At 40.1% G+C, this 20,013-nt stretch overlaps 1 protein-coding gene across 16 annotated transcripts in view; it reads left to right on the top strand.

Moving 5' to 3' along the window:
* LOC132094926 (E3 ubiquitin-protein ligase MYCBP2) overlaps window positions 1-17,684 on the top strand; it is a 127,845-nt gene extending 110,161 nt beyond the window's left edge. For 14 of the 16 annotated variants that reach the window (XM_059499596.1, XM_059499601.1, XM_059499594.1 and 11 more), the window contains 27 exons: window positions 22-191; window positions 291-535; window positions 637-804; window positions 2,244-2,401; window positions 2,869-3,068; window positions 3,268-3,417; window positions 3,525-3,685; window positions 3,809-3,965; window positions 4,108-4,332; window positions 5,385-5,450; window positions 5,587-5,826; window positions 5,940-6,029; window positions 6,135-6,215; window positions 7,063-7,329; window positions 7,401-7,684; window positions 8,177-8,273; window positions 9,302-9,421; window positions 9,682-9,783; window positions 9,898-10,026; window positions 10,197-10,329; window positions 14,116-14,219; window positions 14,314-14,502; window positions 14,596-14,703; window positions 15,249-15,458; window positions 15,777-15,884; window positions 16,682-16,847; window positions 17,021-17,684. In XM_059499596.1, coding sequence (XP_059355579.1) covers window positions 22-191; window positions 291-535; window positions 637-804; window positions 2,244-2,401; window positions 2,869-3,068; window positions 3,268-3,417; window positions 3,525-3,685; window positions 3,809-3,965; window positions 4,108-4,332; window positions 5,385-5,450; window positions 5,587-5,826; window positions 5,940-6,029; window positions 6,135-6,215; window positions 7,063-7,329; window positions 7,401-7,684; window positions 8,177-8,273; window positions 9,302-9,421; window positions 9,682-9,783; window positions 9,898-10,026; window positions 10,197-10,329; window positions 14,116-14,219; window positions 14,314-14,502; window positions 14,596-14,703; window positions 15,249-15,458; window positions 15,777-15,884; window positions 16,682-16,847; window positions 17,021-17,136 — 4,244 coding nt within the window. In that variant the 3' untranslated portion in view covers window positions 17,137-17,684. The remainder of the gene's footprint in view (window positions 1-21; window positions 192-290; window positions 536-636; window positions 805-2,243; window positions 2,402-2,868; window positions 3,069-3,267; window positions 3,418-3,524; window positions 3,686-3,808; window positions 3,966-4,107; window positions 4,333-5,384; window positions 5,451-5,586; window positions 5,827-5,939; window positions 6,030-6,134; window positions 6,216-7,062; window positions 7,330-7,400; window positions 7,685-8,176; window positions 8,274-9,301; window positions 9,422-9,681; window positions 9,784-9,897; window positions 10,027-10,196; window positions 10,330-14,115; window positions 14,220-14,313; window positions 14,503-14,595; window positions 14,704-15,248; window positions 15,459-15,776; window positions 15,885-16,681; window positions 16,848-17,020) is intronic. The other 2 variants (XM_059499599.1, XM_059499595.1) reach the window with 1 other exon arrangement.
* Window positions 17,685-20,013: the final 2,329 nt, after the last annotated feature.

Genomic DNA, 20,013 nt, shown 5'->3' with positions numbered 1-20,013 from the left:
TTCTGTGTTGTGTTCTTTCAGGCTGTGGTCGGTATGCTGGAGGTCAGGGCTATAACAGTATTGGTCACTTTTGTGGAGGCTGGGCTGGTAACTGTGGAGATGGTGGGATTGGAGGAAGCACCTGGTACTTGGTGTGTGATCGTTGTAGAGAGAAGTACCTGAGAGAAAAACAAACGGCTGCCAGAGAAAAGGTATACCTGTCACAACCATTGTAGGGAAATTCATATTTTTATGTGTGTAAAACATTGAATGATTCTTTCTGGGGTTCAACCCTGTGGTTCTTGGATTAGGTCAAGCAGTCAAGGAAGAAACCTCTCCAGGTGAAAACGCCACGGGCTCTGCCCACGATGGAGGCCCACCAGGTGATCCGTGCCAATGCACTCTACCTGCTGTCTCTGAGCAGCGCCGCTGAGCCAAGTCTACTTTGCCATCACCCACCTAAACCCTTCCATGCACATCTGCCCAGCCTCAAAGAGGGAGTGTCTGAGGAACTACCCAACAAGATGGGCTGCCTCTATCTGCAAACTCTATCCCGGTAAATACCTTGTGTTGATCACCATGAACACGGGCAGCATTGTTGTAGTAATTCAGTGCAATTGAGTATCTCATTGAGTTTTTTTAATGTTATTTTTGCAGCCAACACACTGAGAACTTTGGGGCCTATCAAGATGACAACTTGTTTCAGGATGAGATGCGTTACCTGCGTTCTACATCAGTTCCTGCTCCCTATATTTCAGTCACTCCTGATGCATGTCCCAATGTTTTTGAAGAGCCAGGAAGTAACATGAAGTCCATGCCCCCAAGGTACTGTAACAAACTCTTACACAGAGGTGGGTAGAGTACCCAAAAACTGTTCTCAAGTAAAAGTAAAAGTACTTCTAGAAATATTTACTCAAGTAAAAGTAAAAGTACTAGTCTTGAATATTACTTGAGTAAGAGTAAAAGAGTATCGGATAAAAAATCTACTCAAGTAGTTAGTTACTAGTTACTTTGGGTCATATATACTGAGCCTATTTTTTATTTAGATATATAGATAAAATGTATGTAATGTATGTGTGCGTGTATAAATGTATATATTTCATCAGCCTTTACTCGAATTTATGTAATTTATTATAAAACCCAGTCTGTTTACTTAAGTAACAGATATAGGTGTCATACCATAACATATTTTTAATACGACTGACTTTATATTAAATGTGAATTTAACATCGAAAGTTAATGTGATATAAATATTGCTACTAATCTTTCATTGTTCAGAAAGAGAGCAAATAACTTTTACATTATCAAAGATAATTTTCACTGACAGTCTAGATTACAATCACTCTCAGAAACTCCCATTAAAATCACTGAAACTCTTAACACTGTGAAATCAATATCTTAATTATAGATTCGTACACACATCTGCACTTTGTTGTTTCTGACGAGAGAATTCGCCAAAAAGAGCGAGTGAAGGAAGCACCGGTATTTTAGCGATGACTCATCTGAACGTCTCTGATTGGCCAATGCTTTAATAAGCTCAAAATAATCATGTGTGATTGGTTATAATGCGCAGCGCTGTATAAACGCATCTATCTCTGGCTCAGCGCCAGCAAGCGAACACAGATCTGAATTTAGCAGCTGATGATGATATGACTTGCTGAACGTAGCCTACTCACGCCGGTGTGATTGTATTAAAATTAATAAAATCTTAATCGGCTATTTTTTGTCTTTTGGAAGCTGCATTCAACTTGACTCCCCTCTGTTATAAGCCACACACGTACAACAAACTAATGTCACAGTGGTATCGTGTACTGTAATCAAATGTAGCCCAAGTTATTACCTGTTAAACAGTAGACAGCACACGTGGTGTTCATCTAATAAGGATCTCCATCGCTAGCAAATAATAACCTTTGCAGATTTCAATTCGGTGCAGTTCCAGCCACGTTTTCAACGCTGCTGATGTTCTTAAACATTACAACTCCGAGTGAACCACAGTAACGAAGTAAAAGTACAGATTTTTCCCCAAAAATTTACTCAAGTAAGAGTATAAAGTACCCATCTTTAAATATACTCAGAAAAGTATTAGATACCCCAAAAAATTACTCAAGTAAATGTAACGAAGTAAATGTAACTCGTTACTACCCACCTCTGCTCTTACATGTATCTCCCAAAGCGCCATGCTCTAATGCTGACTCCTATGAACATTTAGCCATTTTTGTGTGCTTATCTCTATTTGACTTCTTTATATTATTTTTTTCCTTTAGTTTGGAGACAAGTCCAATCACAGACAGTGACACAGCCAAGCGAACAGTATTCCAGCGCTCATATTCAGTGGTGGCCTCAGAGTATGATAAGCAGCACTCATCCTCCCCAGCACGGGTCAAAGCAGTGCCGAGACGCAGGGTACACAGCGGCGATGCAGGTAATGTTGTATCACTTTGTACAGCACAGTTACAAATGCTTTATTAATTAAGCTAACTACCATTATTACCATAAAGACAGAGAGTGAAATCTGAAAATATATTTACATCAGGTGTGCTGCTGCTATGCAGGAGTGAACCAGTTTCAGCCTCTTAAAGTTATTCTGTATATCATTTGCATTTGACTGGTGCTTTTATCCAACTTGCATTGCGTCTGGGATTTGAATTCCATGAACTTGGTGTCATTAGGTCCACGTTTTACTGTTTAACCTAGATGTTAAACTGGCTGGTATGCATCAATAAAATGATGCATAGCAATATTAACCTATACCTTTTAACAATGTTTGAGTCCTCAAATCATCAAAGCAGAGTTTAGAATTGCATTCATGAAAAGGTGTAGTAGGTATAGTAACTTAAATTGCTAAGTTAAATATTTCAAATGTGAGTTAATTTCTGCTGGTTTCTACAGAAGTTGGGTCATCACTACTTCGTCACCCGTCTCCCGAGTTGTCTCGACTGATCTCAGCCCACGGCTCTCTAAGCAAGGGTGAAAGGAACTTCCAGTGGCCTGTGCTGGCATTTGTTATCCAGCATCATGACCTAGAGGGCCTGGAGGTGGCTATGAAGCATGCACTCCGCAAATCAGCCTGCAGGGTGTTTGCCATGGAGGTCAGCGACATTATCTCTGGCCTTCTGCCGACTTTCAGTATTCTTCTTCCTGTCCCAAATTGTACAATGCAGTCACTGTATTAAAATCCATTAAAAGACATGTATTCAAATCCTTATCCAGTTAAAACAATTGACTTAAAGTTTAGTCAGAAGTTCTGGGAACTCTAAACAAACCTTTTGTCCTGCATTTCCTTTTCAGGCTTTTAATTGGCTGCTGTGTAATGTTACCCAGACCACCTCCCTCCATGATATCTTGTGGCACTTTGTGGCATCTCTGACTCCGTCTCCCTTTGAGACAGAAGAAGAGGAGGAGGAAGAGAACAAAGGGAACATGGAGAACCTCGAGCAGGTGTGGCCTTACGACAACACTACTAATGGTTTATTAAGAAGTCACTATTGTCTTATGATGAACAGAGGTTTTTCTGAAACGGGATGTTTTTCTTCTTGTTCTCGCAGGAGAATGATTTAGGTGTATGTGAGCACCCCCTGTCTGACATTCTCATCGCTGGAGAGGCGGCTCACCCGCTGCCCCACACCTTCCACCGTCTGCTCCAGACCATCTCTGACCTCATGATGTCACTTCCCAGTGGAAGCTCACTTCAGCAGATGGCCCTCAGGTATCTTTCGCCTGTTCACAGAGACACCATTTGCAACCTCCTGTAAATGTGATGATAAATGATGACAACTAACATTGTCTTCATAAATGTACAAATCTAGTATTTGTTTGGCTGTTTCATTAGATGCTGGAGTCTTAAATTCAAGCAATCAGATCATCAGTTCCTGCACCAGAGTAACGTGTTTCACCACATCAACAACATCCTGTCCAAATCAGATGATGGGGACAGCGAGGAGAGTTTTAACATCAGTGTTCAGTCAGGATATGAAGCGATTAGTCAGGTGGGAAACTTTCCATTACCAGCATCTGTGTTGATTGACAACAAAGACTTTCTTTCCTATTGCCTTTAGATTTATTAGTTTGGCAGAGGCCAACATCTAAATAAGCTTAAATCACAATTAAGGTATTTTACATGTATTGCAGGAACTTTGTGTGGTGACCTGTCTGAAAGATCTGACCAGCGTGGTAGACATTAAAACGTCCAGCCGACCAGCCATGATTGGCAGCCTGACTGATGGCTCTACTGAGACGTTCTGGGAGTCTGGAGATGAAGATAAGAACAAGACAAAGAGCATCACTATCAGCTGCGTCAAAGGCATCAATGCTTCATATGTCTCTGTCCATGTCGACAACTCTCGTGACATTGGAGTGAGTTCACAAATTATTGTTCTTTCAGTTTTCTATCCATTCTTTCCCAGTCAGTATATTAATACCGCTCTCTATGTTTGATTTTATGAAGTGTTCAAAGTGCATAAGGTAGGGCTGTGCAAAAAATCGAATGCGATTTTCATGCGCATCTCGTCAGTAAAGGCGCTCCTGTGATTAGAAGTACATCTCCAGCACTTGCGTTCAGGTCAGGGTTGCCAGGTTTTCAAAACAAATACTGCCCAGTTGCTTCTGAAAACTAGCCCAATCGCGTTTCCAGGAGGTTCCCCGATAAAAATTGCTTCCCGAGGTTAAAATATACATTTTTTGGCAAGGTTGCCTTGGTAAAATTAGCATTTTAGGGGCTAAACATCAAGTTATTGGTATTGGAGTCGCTTCAACCCGCGGAAATGAAAAACAACTGAGGACTTGGCAACACTGGTTCAGGTGGAGCGGCATTTACTACACAGAGCCATGGTCCACCGACAAGCTACACAAAATCGCTTTCAAAATCGACAAAGAATCGCCTCCGAGTTTGAAATCGATTTTGTGTAGATTGTCTGTGATCTACGGCTCTGTGTAGTAAAGGCCAACCAGTGTTGCCAAGTCTGCGGTTGTTTTTCATGTCCGCGGGTCGAAGCGACCCCAATACCAATAACATGATGTTTAGCCCCTAAAATGCAAATTTTACCAAGGAAACCCGCCAAAAACTTGGTATTTTATTGCCCAGAATGAAAGGCCATTGGGCTAGTTTTGAGAAGTAATTGGGAAGGTTTTGTTTTGAAAACTTGGCAATCCTGATCTGAACACACGTGCTGGAGATATACTACTAATCACAGGAGTGCCTTTACTGACAAGATGCAGATGAAAATCGCATTCGATTTTTTGCACAGCCCTTGCATAAGGCCTATGTAACGTTCAAACCCTTAGGTATGAAGTTTTTCACATTTTTCTGGTTTAAGTTGATTGTTTTGTTACATCATTAATACATCTTTAATACATAATATCTTTAAACATCTAGTGATTCATATAACCTGTGCTTTGTGTTCTGTCAGAATAAAGTCACGTCAATGATAATCCTATGTGGGAAGGCTGTGGAAGATATCTGCAGAATCAAACAGGTTGGACTTAAATGACTCTATGAACCTTTTTACCAAAAGGTTTCTTTTAACGCATACTCTGATGATCTATACTTCTGCATATGACATTAAGTCAGTTTGAAAAGGTTTCACTGAATGGACTTTTTTGTTGTCTCAGATTGACTTGGACTCGAGGCACATGGGCTGGGTGACCAGCGAGCTGCCTGGAGGAGACCACCACGTGATCAAGATCGAGCTTAAGGGTCCTGAGAACACGCTTAGGGTACGGCAGGTCAAAGTGCTTGGCTGGAAGGAGGGCGAGAGCATCAAGATTGCTGGGCAGATATCAGCCAGTGTAACTCAGCAGAAGAACTGTGAAGCTGAGACACTGCGTGTCTTCCGCCTCATTACATCACAGGTGAGGCCAAAAACCTTCTCAAACCGCTCGCGAAGGTACAGACCGCAGTACGGTTCCAGTACCAATGTACAACAAACTCTCGTTCTGAACTATCGACGTGTTTGTTTGTGTAGGTGTTTGGGAAACTAATTTGTGGGGATGCAGAACCAACACCGGAACAAGAAGAGAAGAACCTGCTCTCCTCACCCGAGGGTGAAGACAAGGTCAGTACTAGCATCCGTTTTGTTTGGTGGCTCGTTACAACCATATCAAGTGATGAAGCATAAGATGAAGTTGTTCAGTTATGTTACAAATGTTTTCGTCTTCAGGCTCCATCTGATGCAGACTTGAAGGAGCACATGGTTGGCATTATTTTCAGCAGGAGCAAACTGACCAACCTTCAGAAACAGGTAACACCATCAAAACAACTCTCGGCTCTCTCTAAAACCAAACAAGCAGCCTAAAAATCCATCCAAGATGGCAGAGTAAGTGATAGAAGTGTTGATTATAAATGCACCAAATAATTAACAAAAAAATCAGCAAAAACAGTTATTTGTAAAAAATGGATTGTTTAGCCAATATCTGTGCTTTATTAGGTTATTATCTTCTGTGATAAAATTGAGTAATGAATGTATGAATACATGAAATACATGGACACCAGTATGTTTGGGGGGGAAAGCATAATATTATATAACCACTATAAAGTAATTGTATAGGACATAAATATTCATAACCAAACCATTTTTGATGGTTAACATTTTGGCAAGTCTTACCTCATGCTTTTTATTTGAACAGTCGCATGTGGTCCAGTCGCAAAACTTGTCACCAAATCATTCTGCTTATTAAGTTGTGATGTACCAAATACTGTTTCTGGGTCCAGCATCTCAACAGCCGTTATGAGCATTTATAGCACATATTTAGATTTAAATAATCACTGTCAGAGCACCTGATTTTTTTCTCTATTGAGATAAAAGTAAGAATTATGATTTTCAGTAGTATTAAATCACACCATGAGTCTAAATTAGCATTATTCATCGCTTTTGGGATCTGGTAGAGCAGTTTGAGCCAGAAACAGTGGTGCGTGACATCAGACTTAAGGGTATTGTGGGTGCTTTTCCTGTGAGGAAGAGTATTTGTATGTCACAATTTATAGTGTTCAATATCCATTACTTATGAGGTACGATTTCAGGCAGAAGACAGCCAGCCTTTTCCTGTTTCCAAGTCAGTTGCTCATCACCTGACTGCTCGCCTCCGCAGGTGTGTGCTCATATCGTCCAGGCCATCCGTATGGAGGCCACGCGAGTGCGGGAGGAATGGGAGCACGCCATTTCCAGCAAGGAGAACGCCAACTCTCAGCCCAGTGACGACGACGCCTCTTCTGATGCGTACTGCTTTGAGCTGTTGTCTATGGTGCTGGCTTTGAGTGGATCTAACGTTGGGCGGCAGTACCTGGCCCAGCAGCTCACCCTACTGCAGGACCTCTTCTCCCTCCTTCACACCGCCTCGCCCCGCGTCCAGAGACAGGTTTGTGAACGCATCAACTGCTGCTAATCTAGAATCATGATCTGGAAAGCATCACTGTTCTTGCCGTGCAGGTGACGTCTCTACTCAGACGCGTTCTTCCTGAGGTCACTCCCATGCGTCTGGCCAGCGTCATCGGTGTGAAGGCTCTACCGCCAGCAGACATCAGTGATATCATCCACTCCACCGAGAAGAGTGACTGGAGCAAGCTGGGCATTTTAGATATGTTTCTGGGCTGCATCGCCAAAGCCCTCACTGTGCAGCTCAAGGCCAAGGGCACCACTATAGTTGGCACAGCTGGCATGGCTGCAGGCAAAGGAGTCACTACAGTCACCCTACCCATGATCTTCAACTCAAGGTCAGCTTGCCCGCATTTTGCCATTTTTAAATTAAACTGCCTTGGATCATATTTGCTGAATGAAATCCAGTACTTGTTTTTTACTAATTTTGGGCAGTTGATTCTAAAAAGAATGTCTTTTTTACTCTAGCATGTTGCACTTTTTCACAGAATATCTGCATTTCGTAACGTTTTTGCTTTCAACAACCATATGTATGTTGGAGAAGTCTTGCCTTATCCTTTAATCGCCAGAAGAACTGCCACAAAGATATGATTCTTATCTTCCTCTGAGCCAGATTCAAACTATTTGTTCACAATTTGTCACAGACTATTTTTACCTGTGTATAATTCTTAAAATCTGATAAAATAAAAAAAAAGTCCACTCTTGTACGTTTTTTTTAAGATGCAGGGCTGTGTTTAAAACACAGGTTCTGAGATTATCTTATTAAGGGTCTTAACATTTTAGAAATGTATATTTAATAACTTTGTTTCTATTTGTGTGTGTTTGTGCAGCTACATACGGCGTGGAATTAGTCACTGGTGGATGAAGGGCTCCACTCCACCTCAGATCGCTGAGATTATTATTAAACTTGTCAAAGACATGGCTGCTGTGAGTAACGATGGCCCATCTTACTCCAAACACCTTTTCTGTCTTAACAATATGCAGCAGATTTGCTGTTCAGCTGCATGTTTATGAAGGATATTATATATAATCTTGCACTGTGTAACCTAAACTCCTGCAGATGCGTTTTAAATAGGGCTGTCAGTCGATTAAAATCTTTAATCTACTTAATTACATGATATGTCGATTAATTAATCTAATTAACTGCTAATTTGGCTATGAAATTATCCACGAAAGATCATTTGAAGTCATTATTGTGTTAAATGAGAGAGTATCAAGTAGACATTAAAATACTACCTTTAGAAATAAATATTTTGTTTGATTTATTACCAATAAACGTTTAGACTACAGCAGTCTAACATAAACTATGGAACATAAAACAAGATAATTTGAGAAACATCAAACAAAACAGCTTATTACCTACAGTCTTCAAAATACTTGTTTATGTTCCACAAAGATAGTCATACAGGTTTGAAATGACACGAGGGAAATTGATGACTAACCCTTTATTTTTATTTTTTATTAATTTTCTTTTTTTAATTAAATGATACTCTAAATAATAAACTTATGGAAGCCCATTTCCACCACTGGATAAAAATAAAATAAGGCAATTGCCACTTTTTATCTTCAAATTCTGACTTTATAACTCGCAAATATAAAAAAATAAAAATTGCAAGATATGAACTCGCAATTGTGAGAAAAAAAGTGCGCAATTCTGAGTTTAGTTTTTTTTTTTTTTTTCTAATTGCGAATTCATATCTCACAATTCCGACTTTTTTTTTCACAGAATTACGAGTTATAAAGTAAGAATTGCATGATATTTCGGAGAAAAAAAGAATTGCAAGAGAAAAATTTACCTTGTTTTATTTTTTATTTAGTGGCGGAAACAGGGTTTCATAGAAACTAAAACTGCCAGCAGGTGGCAGTAAATGTGTTTTTGAGTCATTCATTCGATTCAGAACGCGGATATATTTACAGAAATGGTCCCTTCTCATTTAAGTGTCTTTTTACCCCAGGGCCACCTCTCAGATGCCTGGTCCAGGGTGACTAAGAATGCTATTGCTGAGACCATCATTGCGCTCACTAAGATGGAAGAGAAGCATCGCTGTCCAGTGCGCTGCATCGCCACCACTCGGGTACGCTTCATCTGTCATAACTGAACATTTGCCAACTTGGTCAGTATTACTCAGGATCCCTCAGCTGGAGGATCAGGGGTGATTGGCCGTTGGAGTTTACCAGTCATGTGATCTGATATGGGTCAGCAGCACAACTAAATATCAGTTGGTTAATTTTATGATCTAGATGAATATGAACAGGGCACCCAGTGTCTTAGAAAACCTGGATATATGTAAGAACTTGAGTTTAAATTTCAAATGATTCTACTTGTTCTCTTCAGCTATGGCTTGCATTGGCCTCACTATGTGTGCTGGATCAGGACCATGTGGACCGACTGTCTTCAGGACGCTGGATGGGCAAAGATGGGCAGCAGAAGCAGATGGTATGGCACACTGAGCCTCTAAGGTGCTATAAAGCACAATCAATGCAATAGTACATTTAGTCCTTCTGCCAAGAATGAGCTCTTTACCTCTTCACCCTGACGTTTAATCCTCAGCCCATGTGTGATAACCATGATGACGGGGAGACGGCAGCCATCATTCTGTGTAATGCTTGTGGAAACCTGTGCACGGACTGCGACCGGTTCCTCCATCTCCACCGCCGCACACGGAGCCACCAGAGACAGGTGAACCTGAACACTCACACACAACTAATCATCAACATACAGATCAATTTGGTTAGTTGTTCATATGACATCATGTTGTTCAAAATACTAACAGTGATCAGAGTTAATGGTGCTTTTAAAGATATGATACCATTTTAAGTTGCTCATAACACATTTCATGTTGTGTGCAGGTCTTTAAGGAGGAGGAGGAGGCCATTAAGGTGGACCTACATGAAGGCTGCGGTAGAACTAAACTCTTTTGGCTCATGGCGTTGGCCGACTCTAAGACCATGAAGGCCATGGTGGAGTTCCGTGAGCACACAGGTGACTTTCTCTTCCTTTAGTAATGTTTAATAATGTAGAGAGAAGAAGGAAAAAGGAGAATGCTGCAAACAGGACTTAAACTTTGTCCAAGTAGACACTGCAGTGTTCCTTTTGTATGTTTTTAGAGCCGTAGGGCCTGTTTTACTAACCGCTTGAACCAGCACAAACCGTCTTTTGGCGTTACAATTACACTGTCAGGTTTTTCTTTAGACACAGTGACGAATTAGAGCAGAAATGGTGTGGACAGTTTTTTTGCTCCTGATCTCATTGAACATGCATTTATAGGAGTCTCCTTTTCAGACACAAAATTTCTGGGAGGAGAGTATTCAAATGAATCACGCAACACGTTTTACTAATGTTTAAGCTCGTCAAAGTACTGGCATTTGTGCCATTATTTAATGCCCCCCAAAAAAGCATGTCTTAAACTGTTTTGCGCTTGAAATGCAATTATTGTTGTTAGGAGGAGGCACCGCAGGTAACAATAGAGCGTGTGGTAGAAGGGAGAGGATTTTTTCCACATGTATTATTTTATCTGGTATGCCAGATTAACACATTTCGTTTGCATATATCATATTGTTTGCCAGTCCATGTTATTTTTAATTTGCTTCAGGAAATAAAAGGCGACTTGGAGTCACGCAGTACCAGGTCTATCAAAACTTCTAGCAAACCTTAATTTTTTGGCCTCCGGTTCTTTTCAACGTATTGTTGCTTTTTTATTATTTATTTGCGACTACGCTAATTTGCGCTGCACTTGGTATATTGTGTTAGTCAAGATGTCAATTAGATGTTGTGTCTGTCTTCTTTATTTTGCTCATTGTTAGTAAATCACCCACAGAAACCGTCTTGGAATTGCGTTCTCGTGCTAATTTGCCCTGTTTGGTAAAATTGGCCCTTATTTTGCAAAACCTCAAACTAGAGAATGGCGCTAGGTCATGGGTTTGATTCTCAAGTCATAAAGTGTGTACCTTAAATGCATAAATGTAAACGTATATTAAATTCTTAGTCAGCAGTTATGCTTGTTGGCTATAAAATCAAATATATATATATATATATAAAAACTAGCTTTAAGTAACTTACAACTTCAAGACATGAGAACACTTGCTATTCAACAGATCTTACTCTAGTTTCTATACAGGTGCTGGTCATATAATTAGAATATCATCAAAAAGTTGATTTATTTCACTAATTCCATTCAGTTAAATTTGTATATTAGATTCATTCATTACACACAGACTGATATATTTCAAATGTTTATTTCTTTTCATTTTGATGATTATAACTGAAACTAAGGAAAATCCCAAATTCAGTATCTCAGAAAATTAGAATATAACTTAAGACCAATACAAAGAAAGGATTTTTAGAAATCTTGGCCAACTGAAAAGTATGAAAATGAAAAGTATGAGCATGTACAGCACTCAATACTTAGTTGGGGCTCCTTTTGCCTGAATTACTGCAGCAATGCGGCGTGGCATGGAGTCGATCAGTCTGTGACACTGCTCAGGTGTTATGAGAGCCCAGGTTGCTCTGAAAGTGGCCTTCAGCTGTTCTGCATTCTTGGGTCTGGCATATCGCATCTTCCTCTTCACAATACCCCATAGATTTTCTATGGGGTTAAGGTCAGGTGAATTTGCTGGCCAATTAAGAACAGGGACACCATGGTCCTTAAACCAGGTACTGGTAGCTTTTGCAATGTGTGCAGGTGCCAGGTCCTGTTGGAAAATGAAATCTGCATCTCCATAACGTTGGTGAGCAGCAGGAAGCATGAAGTTCTTTAAAACTTCCTTGGACCTCAGAAAACACAGTGGACCAACACCAGCAGACGACATGGCACCCCAAACCATCACTGACTCTGGAAACTTTACACTGGACCTCAAGCAACGTGGATTGTGTGCCTCTCCTCTCTACCTCCAGACTCTGGGACCCTGATTTCCAAAGGAAATGCAACATTTACTTTCATCAGAGAACATAACTTTGGACCACTCAGCAGCAGTCCAGTTCTTTTTGAAGCGAGACGCTTCTGAGCTGTCTGTTATAAGAGTGGCTTGACACAAGGAATGGGACAGCTGAAACCCATGTCTTGCATATGTCTGTGCGTAGTGGTTCTTGAAGCACTGACTCCAACTGCAGTCCACTCTTTGTAAATCTCCCCCACATTTTTGAAGGGGTTTTGTTTCACAATCCTCTCCAGGGTGCAGTTATGCCTATTGCTTGTACACTTTTTTTTCTACCAAATCTTTTCCTTTCCTTCGCCTCTCTATTAATGTGCTTGGACACAGAGCTCTGTGAACAGCCAGCCTCTTTTGCAATGACCTTTTGTGTCTTGCCCTCCTTTGTGCAAGGTGTCAATGGTCATCTTTTGGACAACTGTCAAGTCAGCAGTCTTCCCCATGATTGTTTAGCCTACAGAACTAGACAGAGATATTTAAAGGCTTTGCAGGTGTTTTGAGTTAATTAGCTGATTAGAGTGTGGCACCAGGTGTCTTCAATATTGAACCTTTTCACAATATCCAAATTTTCTGAGATAATGAATTTGGGGTTTTTCCTTAGTTGTCAGTTATAATCATCAAAATTAAAAGAAATAAACATTTGAAATATATCAGTCTGTGTACAATGAATGAATCTTATATACAAGTTTCACTTTTTGAATGGAATTAGTGAATATCTTTTTGATGATATTCTAACTATATCACCAGCACCTGTATATAACTGTTTCAAGCTGTTGGGAATCAAGGTTTTCTTTGGAATCTTTTTTTGTTGTTGTTGTTGCTTCATCTAAACTCGCCTCTGAGACCGTAAATACAGCTACAAGTCTGGAACAGAATATTATGAAATGTATGTTGACTGTTAGATACAAGCGTGCCGCACAAGCCCTGAAAAGTGAAGCCAAAACGTCTCGATCGCCCCCTGGTGAGTGGTCCTAGTATAGGTCATAAACCCCGCCTCCCCATGTTATTCAATGGGACGCGAGACCAACTAAACAATTAAATTACCCTTCAAATATCTTTTTTCCGAAGCTGTTTTTTGTCATTTACTGTAGTTTGTATCACGCTAATGAAAATTTAAGTGTTCGTTTTTAAAATAAGTTGTTTTTTAGATAGTTATTTAATGCTCTAAAAACGGTGGTGTGACGACGTGATTGACAGCTGTGATTGACAGCTCTCTGAGCTGGAGGAGGCACTGAAGCGTCAACAGGCTTTTTTCATGATCTTCGGAGGACTGAGGAGATTGTATTTACCTTATTTAAATGAGATTGGAGTGGAACGGAGCAGACAGAGTTCACAGGAGCAGGACTCCACTTCCAAAACAGTGCAGATTACGGTATGTGCATTCTGCGAGGGAGAGTTAGGGCGGGGCACAGGGGCGGGGCCGTTGATTCCGCGGCTTTACTTCCTGCTTGCTACTGCGCAGAACTGGTCCCTAGATCGCTATCTGCGCAGGTGCAAGTCCAAGATGTCAGCGCCATATCGGGACACTGGCGGCTTCAGTTTTGACCAATGGAAGAGAGCGAAGGCGAGTCGTCCATCTTTTTTTACAGTCTATGGTTAGATAACATTAAAAAACAGAGCAATTCACAACAGGGATGATATTCCCCCCAGTATTTAAATATCTGTGGCATTTTTGTCAGTTTTGGAGGCATTTTTGACCTGAGGACTGCATAGTTTCTGACCACTAACTGCCAGGCCATAGCTGTGACGCGTCCTATTTCCAGTATTCCTCTTTATTTGACCAGTGGCTTTATTTTATTGCTAGTTATAGCTTAAATCGCATTATTGTATTGTCCTTCAGGGAAACCCGCTTCCAGCAGTTCAGACGTCTGCCGCTTCTGTGGCACCAGGAATGGCACAGAGCTGTCTGCAGTAGGAAGTGTATGTTCAGACCAAGACTGTCAGGTATTCACTCAACTTTTTTTACACTGTGAAATGTTTTCCTGGAATCAGTGATTTCATAAGCATACTTACAGTATGTATTTGAACTGTTGTGTAGGAGTACGCAAAGCTGGCCTGCAGTAAGACTCATCCGTGCGGTCACCCGTGTGGAGGGGTCAAAAATGAAGAACTGTGTCTGCCCTGTTTACATGGTTGTGACAAAAGCGCGGCCTGTCTGAAACAGGATGCTGATGATATGTGCATGATTTGCTTCACTGAGGCTCTGTCTGCTGCTCCAGCAATCCAGGTACAGTGGAATACAGTCACTGCGTGAGATGGCATATAGAGGATATATAGTTACAAACATACAGTGTAACTGTCTGTCCTGGTTTATTTGCAGATGGACTGCAGTCACGTATTCCATCTTCAGTGCACAAGAAGGGTTCTGGAGAACCGCTGGCTTGGGCCCAGGATAACCTTTGGGTTCATGTCTTGCCCTATTTGCAAGGTAAATAAGCTAGTCTGGACTCACTTTGAGGGGGTAATCAGAATAAAATCAAAATCACACTATTGCTTGGTGAGATTATCTAATCGCCAAGATTGCATTTTAAGTAGACATATGTACTGTCAGAGTGAAGGACAGCACGGTGTTCATTTACACGTGAGCAGCTCATGAGCTGGTGTTTTCAGTGTCTCAGGGCAGCTCGCATCAGAGTAAATAATATTGGTATTGTAATTTCACAGTTGTAGTTATTTAAAATACATTTTTTTCTTAAATTATTGAATTTTTACTTGATGTAATAGTGGAAAAATAGTAATTGTCCTTGGTTTGTTTCGTCTTACAATGTAATATTGAAATCCTAATAAAATAATAATAGAAATTATCATTTATATTTTACAATTAAAAAAAGGGCAAATTGTACAGTTCTGCAAATAAAAAAACAGCTAACATGAAAAAGGAAAATTGCATTTTAAATTGCAATAAAAATAAATAATTTCAAAAGTCACAGTTCGATTTTGATGCGTCTTTCCTGTTTCCGCATTTCTTTTTAGAACAAAATCAACCACTCTGTCCTAAAAGATCTGCTGGACCCCATCAAAGAGCTGTATGAGGACGTGAGGAGGAAGGCTTTAATGAGACTGGAGTATGAAGGACTGCACAAGAGTGAAGCCATCACAATGTCTGGAGCTCGGTTCTACAACAACCCCGCTGGATTTGCCATGAACAGATACGCTTACTACGTCTGCTTCAAGTGCAAAAAGGTTCGATCTTCCCGAGTGTTGTTTGTTTTCTGTGGTGCTCTCAAATCTTCAGTGGAGCACAGAAGCAGAGTTTAAAACAATCTTCCTCCTTGTATATTATAGCTGAGGAAGCTTTCAGAAAGAGAACAGTTGGGTTTGAGTGAACTGTCCCTTTTAGGATGTCATGGATGTCAGAAAAACATGGTTGACAAAAACGATTAAAGCAGCTCACTCCTGTGGAGCAAGAGCTATTTGCCAGCATGTAATGAGATTTAGACTGCCATAATGAAACCATTTCTCCAGCTGTTGTGCTAACAGTGTGCCTTCTGACTCATCCAGGCCTATTTTGGGGGAGAGGCTCGCTGTGATGCCGAGGCAGGACAAGGTGACGATTATGATCCCCGTGAGCTCATCTGTGGCGCTTGCTCAGATGTGTCCAGAGCACAGGTCAGTGGGACACACATATCATGTGCTTGCATGTTTGTTTAGGACTCTGTTTTTAACACAATAGACGGCTGCAAGAAATGACTGTGAAAACCCAGGAAAAAATGTTTAGCCTAACTTTAACTTTTGACTTTTGGTGAAGGTATTTAGGCTTCAAAAGTTAATTTGTGAGGATTATCATGTAAGAATCTAACTTTACTGGGATAATCCAAAAGCCTGTTGGCTTTTTGTTGAGAAAAGGCAGGTGATGCAAACTTTCAGGTTGGCCTATAAATAAGATGCACTATTATACTTAATCCTGGGATTGTTCCATATTGACATTCGTGAGGTCTGCACATCCAAATGATTTAGTTTTACAAATCTAAATGTTTACTTGGCAGATCAGTGTGATACAGTGGAAAGTCATGGCTGCTTTTCAGTTTATCAGCACATCTGTTTTCAGTCAGCTCTATGGTTTTTCAAGTTGATTGGTGAATCTCATGAAACCATTAAAGCATATATTTTACACTTAAATAACTTATTTCATAAAAATTATTTTTTTACAAATTTATAAATATATTATATATGCATTTTTTTTTTTCAAATATTCTTAAAATATTTATTATTTAAAAAGTAGTTGCTTTTATAAAATTAATCATATCATCATAAATTCTAACATTATTTTCTTGACAGTTAAACACATTTACCCTCGAAAATCAAATGTTTTTGCATTATAAAAGTGTTGCTTCAGTTTCTGTTTTCATGGGATTGTTTGTAACCGAGAGAAAGAGTTTGTTTACACCTCGTTCTTTTTGTTGCAGATGTGCTCTAAACACGGGACAGATTTCCTGGAGTATAAATGTCGTTACTGTTGCTCTGTGGCTGTGTTCTTCTGCTTTGGGACGACGCATTTTTGCAACGCCTGTCATGATGATTTCCAGAGGATGACCAGTGTCCCGAAAGAAGAGCTGCCTCATTGTCCTGCTGGTACAACACTTAAATGCTTGAATAATAAAAAATACAAAAAAAGTCCCACCACCATTTTTGGTCTGTCTGAAACTCACGTCTTCTTGAATTAGGCCTTTTGTTCCATTATGAGCTGTTATTGAAACTTCTTAAGCCAACGACATGTTGACTTCAATTTCTTTCTTCCCTCACAGGACCAAAAGGAAAGCAGTTAGAAGGAAGCGAGTGTCCCCTGCATGTGGTGCATCCTCCCACCGGAGAGGAGTTCGCTCTGGGCTGCGGCGTGTGTAGAAATGCCCATACCTTCTAAACACCTACAGTGATCTCTCTCTCTCTCTCTCTATATATATATATATATATTCCACCCTCCTGTGGCGGCCGACTCCCTCTTCAGCGCAGCCCGAGAGCAGATACACCGGACGTCCTGTTCTGAGGGGGCTGTGACGGGCCGCTGTGCTCCAGGGTGCATCCTCCCCTCTTTAGACGCAGAAGAATGAAAAAAAAGAACAAAATAAAACGAAGTTGTGATGTGTTTGCATGCAGCCGTTGTAACTCTGCGGCTTGTAGAAACGTTGCACACCTCCTGACCACTGAAGGGTAACAATGTATGAAGGATTTTGGGATCCGAGACCACATGGATGGGCCATGATTTCAGCTTCTGGAATACAAGTTTAAGATTTTATTGTTGTATGTAAACTGACTTTGTTTTCGTAATCCTGTACAGTATTCCTTCACTTCGGAGTGCATCATGGGTAAGATTCAAATGCTATAAGAGGACTTAAGTATGTGACGCTGGAGGAAAATAGTGTACGATTTATCTAATCTTGTATATAATGACAGTAACCCTTCATATGTGTATTCCGGTTCCAGCGTTTTGTTTGATATTCTGGGTTGTTTTGAGCCAGAACTTTTAATGAAGTGCAATACTGGGTGTGCCTCCTCCTCGCAGATGTAAACATATGGAATGTATGTCAATAAAGCCACTGTACATTTCGATACAGTGATGCACACGCTGTTTGTTGTGTTTTCCCCAACAAGTGTGCTATCATTTCTGTAGTCAGATTGTTATCGAGGGGCTTGTTGTCTGCAGTGTCTGCCCTTTTGTCTCAATGACGTGATATAAACCCCTTATTTCTGTCATTTTAAAAACGAAGGTTGGTTGGGGGGCTGATAAACAGCTGCTGTAAAAGACAAAAATTGCAACTTGTGAATCTGCTTTATATTATTATCTGTGGATGGAGCTGAATGGTATTAATAAACCGGGTTCTCTGTTCAGCAAGGTACATTACAAAAGGAGTGTCCTGTGCTTTTCTTTCGTTTCTCATTCATTCCTGAAACATGCAAGCTCGAAAATGAGTTTAGTCGTTTATATAAAATACAGATAGAAAAGGTGGATAGCATGGCTCCTGTTGAGATGTTTTAGGAGCTTCAGAAGGGCAGAGCTTGGCGAACCGAATGTTGTGTAATATTGTATGTTTATTTCGTATATGTATATTGTCTTTGGTTTAGGCATATAATATAAGCTGCGCCAGTCACAAATTGTCTGTTTGTGTGAGAAGACCAGAATTCAAAACAGATGTGAGAAATCCAGTTTATATGCAAATATAACAATATATCATTTATATGCATAAATACTTTGTCCTATCACGACATCCTGTGTTTTGAATAGATGTAATGCAAGATGAATTTCAATCGGCCTTAAACATTACAGCATATCGATGACATTTACTGTATCATTTGATTCTGGAGAGTGATGGAGCTGGAAACATTAATATATTTTTCTTGTATTTATCCTTCAGGAATTTCTTATAATATGACCGTAGTTAAATATTTTAGTTCAGTAATATGTATTTAATATATTTTTTAGATCTTTTGGTACTTAATACTATTTGTGCAATAATTATTTTCCATTAATGATCACCTAAAATATATTTCTAATATTTCTATTAATTGTTACAGTGTGTGTAGTGTTTAAGGTTCAAATATAATAATTGGTTTTAAATTCCAATGCAAAGATGCAAATTAAAGTTATTTTGTGGTCTGATAAGAAAAAAATCTTTTCATTTGTAATGCCATGTTCTATATAGCTTTTTAATATGTATCTATTTCTCAAAAGAGTATTGTAGGTCATACCTGCTTTAAGGTTTGCATTTGAATAAATATTTAGACGTGATTGTTTTTTATTTTTTTAATGAAATCCGAAATTAATAACTTACATGCTTTTCAATTTTACTGATAATCATATAAGTATACACTCGCAACTGAATATTAACGGATGCAAGCAAATATAGCATCTAAGACGAAAGTTTAAAATTGTGCTGAAAAAAAAAAGCATTCATGCAAACCATAGTTGTGCACTTTCAGCGCATTTAAAAGCACATCAACAACAAGAGTAACTTTACTGCATTAGAGTCACCGATGCTGCTGTTATTGTCACGTGGTGCATGTCACCTTTCTCTGCGTGTATAGGCTCGACCAATCACAGTCTGTCACTGTAGGGTTTGTTTTTAGAGAATGCTTAGACGACTTTCTATTACTAAGTCCCTCACAAACTAATAATTAGAATCACATTAAAAGCGTCTACTCATAAATGTCTATCAAAAGAAAAAAACAGAATACTGTTGTAAGAATGGTTGATCTTTCTGAGTGAGCGCCTCCTGGAGGAAGAGCCCAGTCACGCGCACGCACGCACGTCCGACTCTCAACAATAACAACAACAGCGCCATTTTCATCGCTGGAGGAGGCGGGCCGCTGGGATGTCCCTCGGTAAACAGTGACAGCGCAGTGAGAAGTAGGTCAAGCAGCGACATCTGCGAGACTCCCGAGAAAACAACACATAAACACAGAAATCCGCCCTCGTTCGACCCCAATGCGTATGCCCTACGCCGCTCGGATGTGTTCAGCTCCCGGTCCTGGTTAACGTTCAGACCACTTCTCAGGATTTGGATTATTTTTCACTGTTTGCGAGCGATCTGAGCAGAGATAACACGAGCAACGCGCAAAACAGGTCATTTGGGATCCGCAGCAGCGCAGTAAGATTGTTGTTGGCTTAATCTAACTAGATCTCACCGCCTCTGTGACTAAATGCTTGTGTGTAATGTGTTTATTGGATTAATGGTGTGTTTATTCACGGAGAATATCTCATCCGTCATGATAATTGATTGCTGGTCAGTCTTCGAGTTTTTAC

The sequence above is a fragment of the Carassius carassius genome, chromosome 19 (genome assembly GCF_963082965.1).
Source record: "Carassius carassius chromosome 19, fCarCar2.1, whole genome shotgun sequence".
NCBI classification, from domain to species: Eukaryota; Metazoa; Chordata; class Actinopteri; order Cypriniformes; family Cyprinidae; genus Carassius; species Carassius carassius.
The sequence above is the reverse complement of the archived record's forward strand: the minus strand, read 5'-3'. Positions and strand labels throughout refer to the sequence as shown.